Source organism: Monopterus albus, unplaced genomic scaffold (genome assembly GCF_001952655.1).
Source record: "Monopterus albus unplaced genomic scaffold, M_albus_1.0 scaffold714.1, whole genome shotgun sequence".
In the NCBI taxonomy this organism is placed as follows: Eukaryota; Metazoa; Chordata; class Actinopteri; order Synbranchiformes; family Synbranchidae; genus Monopterus; species Monopterus albus.
The window spans coordinates 11158-17359 of NW_018128594.1; the positions used below are offsets into that span (position 1 = coordinate 11158).

At 44.2% G+C, this 6202-nt stretch overlaps 2 protein-coding genes across 2 annotated transcripts in view; one reads left to right on the forward strand and one right to left on the reverse strand.

Annotated features, from left to right (window-relative positions):
* The window catches only part of LOC109953508 (putative olfactory receptor 13C6), an 11225-nt gene extending 10177 nt beyond the window's left edge, over window positions 1-1048 (forward strand). Inside the window, exon 3 of the mRNA XM_020588993.1 lies at window positions 1021-1048. Coding sequence (XP_020444649.1) covers window positions 1021-1048 — 28 coding nt within the window. The remainder of the gene's footprint in view (window positions 1-1020) is intronic.
* A 288-nt stretch (window positions 1049-1336) lies between these two features.
* On the reverse strand, window positions 1337-5328 carry LOC109953505 (olfactory receptor 142-like). Its single transcript, XM_020588990.1, has 4 exons — window positions 5235-5328; window positions 4533-4720; window positions 2026-2688; window positions 1337-1645 (listed from the first exon to the last, which is right to left on the reverse strand). The coding sequence occupies exons 1-4, from the start codon at window positions 5326-5328 to the stop codon at window positions 1502-1504; spliced, it is 1089 nt and encodes a 362-aa protein (XP_020444646.1). The 3' UTR covers window positions 1337-1501.
* Window positions 5329-6202: the final 874 nt, after the last annotated feature.

Below are 6202 nucleotides of genomic sequence, written 5' to 3' on the forward strand. Positions count from 1 at the left end.
GAAAAGGGTGGCTTGTTCCCTTCAGGTTGGTGGAGAGTTCCTGCCTCAAGTGGAGGAGTTCAAGTATCTTGGGGTCTTGTTCACGAGTGAGGGAAGGATGGAACGGGAGATTGACAGGCGGATCGGTGCAGCTTCTGCAGTAATGCGGTCGATGTACCGGTCCGTCGTGGTGAAGAAGGAGCTGAGCTGTTAGGCGAAACTCTCGATTTACTGGCCTATGGTGAGAGTCGGAATGTAGATCCCGGATACAGGTGGCCGAAATGAGCTTTCTCCGCAGGGTGGCCGGGCGCACCCTTAGAGATAGGGTGAGGAGCTCGGTCACCCGGGAGGAGCTCAGAGTAGAACCGCTGCTCCTCCACATCGAGAGGAGCCAGCTGAGGTGGCTCCGACATCTGTTTTGGATGCCTCCTGGGCGCCTTCCTAGGGAGGTGTTCCGGGCATGTCCCACCGGGAGGAGGCCCCGGGGAAGACCCAGGACACGCTGGAGGGACTATGTCTCTCGGCTGGCCTGGGAACGCCGCGGCATTCCCCCGGAGGAGCTGGAGGAAGTGTCTGGAGAGAGGGAAGTCTGGGCATCTTTGCTTAGACTGCTGCACCCACGACTCGGTCCCGGATAAGCGGAAGAAAATGGATGGATGGATGGTTTCGTGTGTGTGTGCTTGTATGTTGTTCTGTTGTTGTATCTTTTTTTCTGAACCTTCATTGTGAGGAAATTTTTGTTGGTCCTCACAACTTCAAAGACCTGTGTGAGAGTTAAGACTTGGTTCTAGGTTTCACTGCAAAATTAAGCTCATGTTAGTGTTAGAATCTAGGGAAATCACAGTGAGTGTCCTCACAACTATAGGAGCTGGTCCACTGACCAACAGTGGACTAGTGAGCCAACAGAGGACACTGAGGATGTCCACTCTGGGTCATGCCTTAGGTCATGCTATAATTATCTCTGTTGAAGTTGTTTTACTGTTACTCAGGAGGGAATCTGCAGGTGTGTGATAAAGTTCATACTCTTCACTGCCCCTGCAGGCTGGGGCAGGGATTTGAACAACTTTAGAGTGTGAATGCTTTGCAGCCCCACGGTGTCTTGTCAAAAATTGTTTTTGGCCTTCTTGTTGAAAAAAAAACAAAACATACAACTGCTCAACTGCAGTGCATGTCCTAACTCAAGCTTCACTGTAGTACAATGAAGACTACATATTTCAAAAGCACATTTAAAAATAAAAGGTGAAAGTAGAGTGTTACGGACAAAAAAAAACTGTCTTTACTGCAAAATGAGTTTGTGACAAAGTTTTAAACATGAATTTAATGATTTAGTGTAGGAAAGTTTGAGTGTGACTGAGTTAATAGGCTGCTCAACATATACATTTTTAAAATGTTTATGCACAAGACTGTCATTTCTTAATCACAAACTGAATTCAAGAAGTCTGAATGTCCAGTTCTCTTTTCTTATGTGTCCAGGCAGCAGAGTGGCAGGTTTCCTTTCCAGTCAGGACACTGGGTTGACGTGCTATGTGACTGAAATGACAGAAAATCTGAACCTGACCAGAGTCCTTCTGATGGACTCTTGCAGCTCCTTGTTCCTCAGACTGTAGACCACTGGGTTCAGGAAAGGAGTCAGAGCAGTGTACAGCACAGCTACAATGATACGTACCTAAAAAAACAAACCAAAATACATTCTTTATTGGGCTCACATGGCTGACTTAGCCTACCTGTCATATTTTCCTTGCTGAAGATGACAAGGTGGGTCAGACTGGACAAGCAGGGAATCGAACCAGTTAGGAGATAACCTGCTCTAACCCCTGAGCCACAGCCACCCCAAGTGGAAGACATAACTGGAATTTTGGGCAACCTCCAACTTTGAATTACAAATGACATTTGACTTCTTATGGTTATGATTTAAAGAATATGATGTGAACATAGCCGTAGTTTTGGTTAAACTACCTGTGTTGAATACAGGACATAAAGTGTTGAAAACCTACTGAAACAAAGGCAAAGGTAAATATGAAAGTCTGATTTTTTTTAGTCTTGTACCTCTGGTGAAAAGCTTCCCACGCGGTAGGAGATGTACACAAAGGAAGCTGAGGTGAAAGAGATGGACACCACAGTCAAGTGGGCAGCACACGTCCTGAAGGCCTTCAGTCTCTGAGCAACACCCATCCTCAATACTGAAATGCCAATCAGGACATAGGAGGTCAGGATGAGGACTCCTGGGATCAGTAGAGACAGAGTGGCAGTGACAAGGCCCACAATGTTATCCAGTGAGGTGTCAGCACAGACCAGTTGCCTTATAGATGACGGGTCACACCAGGCATGTTTGACCACATTTGGGCCACAGTAAGGTCGGAGTAAAGCATATATGAAGTATGGCAACATAGTGAAGATGCCAAAGCCCCAGGCTCCTGCTATGAGGAGCAGCTGGACCTGCCAAGTCATGATGGAGATGTAGTGCAGAGGGTGGCAGATGGCCACGTAGCGGTCGTACGCCATGACTGCCAGGATGGCATGACCAGTAAAGGTTAGCTGAGTGAAGAAAAACATTTGCAGGAAGCAGCCTGGGACTGAGATGGTTGACACGTCTGACAGGAAGCCAGCCAGCATTTTGGGGATGGTAGAGGTGGTGAAGAGCATGTCCACCAAGGAGAGGTGGCAGAGGAAGAAATACATGGGAGAGTGGAGCTTTGGATCAGTCAGTGTCTGATGAGGAAAAACAATGGGAATGATTATCAAACTAATAATTTGATATTCTGAGACAATACTGAGTAAATACAGACACATTGACCAGAAGTGAAGTGCCAGCATCAGACCGCCAACCAAAGCAAATCAGATACAATTTCAACATCATCAAATACCTAACAACAGACTTATTTTGTGCACTTGTACACACATTCGTGTGAGAATATTTTTCAAAAACCACCAATTAGACCTGGCTCATTTCCCATCCACTAACATGGACGGGGTGGGATTTATTAGCTATAATGTAAAACAGCCACCAGGGGGCGATGGAGTCAGCAGCTTCACTTCTGGAAGTGCTTAGCCTGTCCATCATTTTTAGTCAACAATAGAGACACACAACTTTGTTTCATACCACAAAGATGATCATGCTGTTTCCTCCCAGGATGATGATGTAACCCAGCAGCAGGATGACAAATGGGATCATCTGTCTTTCACCGAGGCTGGAGAGGCCCTGGATGATGATGAAGGTGACACCGTCAGGCTCCCTGGTGCCGTTAACAGAGCTGGATCTGTGACTGGTTGACAAGGGTTGGTCTGAATCTGGAGGCACAAGTAGAGAGGTGTCAGCGTTGAGTCACTGAGTTTTACTGAAATACTGCTTATATTTTCATATAGTTTGCTTAGCGTTTGCATGTGGGCATGTGTAATGGAACGCAACATTGACAAAATGATATGGGCTCATATTGAACATTATATACAGTTGGTAGTGTAATTTATTGCAAGTTCTACTGTAGCTGAGATGAGTTTGTTAGGCTGCAAACCTTAAAGACCTATTTGGCATCAGTGTGCAAATGCTGACCAAACTTTCTGGCGTGAGGTGAATTTATTTGTTTGGGAAACGGAGGTAGTTGACTGTTTACATCTGGGAAAAACTACAACTCTCTGTGAGATGGGATGACATCGACAGGGTTAGCCAAGATGCTAGGTGTGTGCTAGAGTCCACGTTGTGTTGCACAGTTTGTTCACGATCACAGTAAGTGAAGATAATGAGTTAGTAAGTCCAAACCCCTCTGGATGGGTGGACACTGTGCAACTGAAGCACTGGCATCCTCACCAACAGACTGTGCACTGAGTGAGATGTAGCTGCCTGCCAGTAGAGCTGGCTTGGTCCAATAAGGAGCAATCACCTCTTCATAAATAGAGCACATTTCCAAATTAACATTACTTGTTAGACTGGTCACATATTCACAAAAAGGCCGCTTTCTCACCTGAAAAAAAAAACAGCTCTAAATTCAATAAAGGCCCAGGGTTTTGTCTCCACATGTATCAATACTGAGCTAGAGGAAGGGCCTGATGCTGTAAAGGAAAACACAGCTATCACACGAGGCCTCCAGGACAGTGTTCTAAAGTTACACAGTGCAGAAACAGTTGATTTCCACAAAGTGGAAATAACAGAGCTGCCATTCAAGTGACTATGGGAAAATGAAGCAAAAATATCATGAACATGGCAGCTGCCATCTTCTTCTTTGGAACCAGATTCTGCTCAGTAGCGACCAGAAGTGAAGTGCCAGCATCAGACCGCCAATCAAAGCAACTCAGACAAATTTTCAACATCATCAAATAACTTATTAAAAAGAGATGTACTATACTCACTTGTACACACATCAGTCTGAGAGAATCTATCAAAAACCACCATTTTGACCTGGCTCATTTCCCATCCACTAACATGGACGGGGTGGGATTTATTAGCTATAATGTAACCAGCCACCAGGAGGTGATGGAGTCAGCAGCTTCACTTCTGGAAGTGCTTAGCCTGTCCACCATTTTTACAGTCAACAATAGAGACACACAACTTTATTTCATACCACAAAGATGATCATGCTGTTTCCTCCCAGGATGATAATGTAACCCAGCAGCAGGATGACAAATGGGATCATCTGTCTTTCACTGAGGCTGGAGAGGCCCTGGATGATGATGAAGGTGACACCGTCAGGCTCCCTGGTGCCGTTAACAGAGCTGGATCTGTGACTGGTTGACAAGGGTTGGTCTGAATCTGGAGGCACAAGTAGAGAGGTGTCAGCGTTGAGTCACTGAGTTTTACTGAAATACTGCTTGTATTTTCATATAGTTTGCTTAGCGTTTGCATGTGGGCATGTGTAATGGAACGCAACATTGACAAAATGATATGGGCTCATATTGAACATTATATACAGTTGGTAGTGTAATTTATTGCAAGTTCTACTGTAGCTGAGATGAGTTTGTTAGGCTGCAAACCTTAAAGACCTATTTGGCATCAGTGTGCAAATGCTGACCAAACTTTCTGGCGTGAGGTGAATTTATTTGTTTGGGAAACGGAGGTAGTTGACTGTTTACATCTGGGAAAAACTACAACTCTCTGTGAGATGGGATGACATCGACAGGGTTAGCCAAGATGCTAGGTGTGTGCTAGAGTCCACGTTGTGTTGCACAGTTTGTTCACGATCACAGTAAGTGAAGATAATGAGTTAGTAAGTCCAAACCCCTCTGGATGGGTGGACACTGTGCAACTGAAGCACTGGCATCCTCACCAACAGACTGTGCACTGAGTGAGATGTAGCTGCCTGCCAGTAGAGCTGGCTTGGTCCAATAAGGAGCAATCACCTCTTCATAAATAGAGCACATTTCCAAATTAACATTACTTGTTAGACTGGTCACATATTCACAAAAAGGCCGCTTTCTCACCTGAAAAAAAAAACAGCTCTAAATTCAATAAAGGCCCAGGGTTTTGTCTCCACATGTATCAATACTGAGCTAGAGGAAGGGCCTGATGCTGTAAAGGAAAACACAGCTATCACACGAGGCCTCCAGGACAGTGTTCTAAAGTTACACAGTGCAGAAACAGTTGATTTCCACAAAGTGGAAATAACAGAGCTGCCATTCAAGTGAAATAAGACCAGTTTATTATTCAAAGCAGAGTTAAATACATGACTGAGGGGACCCCCAGTGTACACCACTGTTTGTCTTTTACTGAAACAATTAGTGGATAAATCAGTTGATGGAGAGAAAAGCAGTTTTTCATGCAAAGAAGAGAAATACAGCAAAGAGCAAACCTTTAACTTCAGTTTCTCAAAATCAAAGATTTGTTTTTCTCTATTTTGTGTCATAGTAACAAAATCTTGTTTTTGACTGGGTGAATAAAACAAGAAAACAGTTCATTACAAACATAGCATATAAATACAACATTCATCATCCTATGTTGTCAGCTGTAAGGAAGGCTTTGGTAGCAGCAATGCTTTACAATATCAATTAATTACTACAGAAACATCAACTAACAGTGTAAGAACTTAACATTACTGTACCAGGAAAGGTCGTAATAAAACTAGAAAACAGGCATTCATTGTCAACAAGGCTCAGAAACCAATTCAGTTTGAGGTCAGTTCAATTTGTTTTAAGTTCAGTCCATGTCAGTGATGTAGCTCATTAGACATGAATGTAGTGTACAGCTACAACACTGTGAGAGAAGAGCAGTTACTTCAGCAGATGAGCCTGTATGTAA

What these genes read in the sequence shown, in the direction of transcription:
- LOC109953505 (XM_020588990.1), bottom strand. Translation starts at nt 5,328, where the DNA reads ATGTGCTCTATTTATGAAGAGGTGATTGCTCCTTATTGGACCAAGCCA. An exon ending in ACAGCATGATCATCTTTGTG is followed by an intron (nt 2,689 to 4,532) that starts GTATGAAATAAA and finishes TTTCCTCATCAG; the next exon opens with ACACTGACTGATCCAAAGCT. An exon ending in TGGGAAGCTTTTCACCAGAG is followed by an intron (nt 1,646 to 2,025) that starts GTACAAGACTAA and finishes TTGTTTTTTTAG; the next exon opens with GTACGTATCATTGTAGCTGT.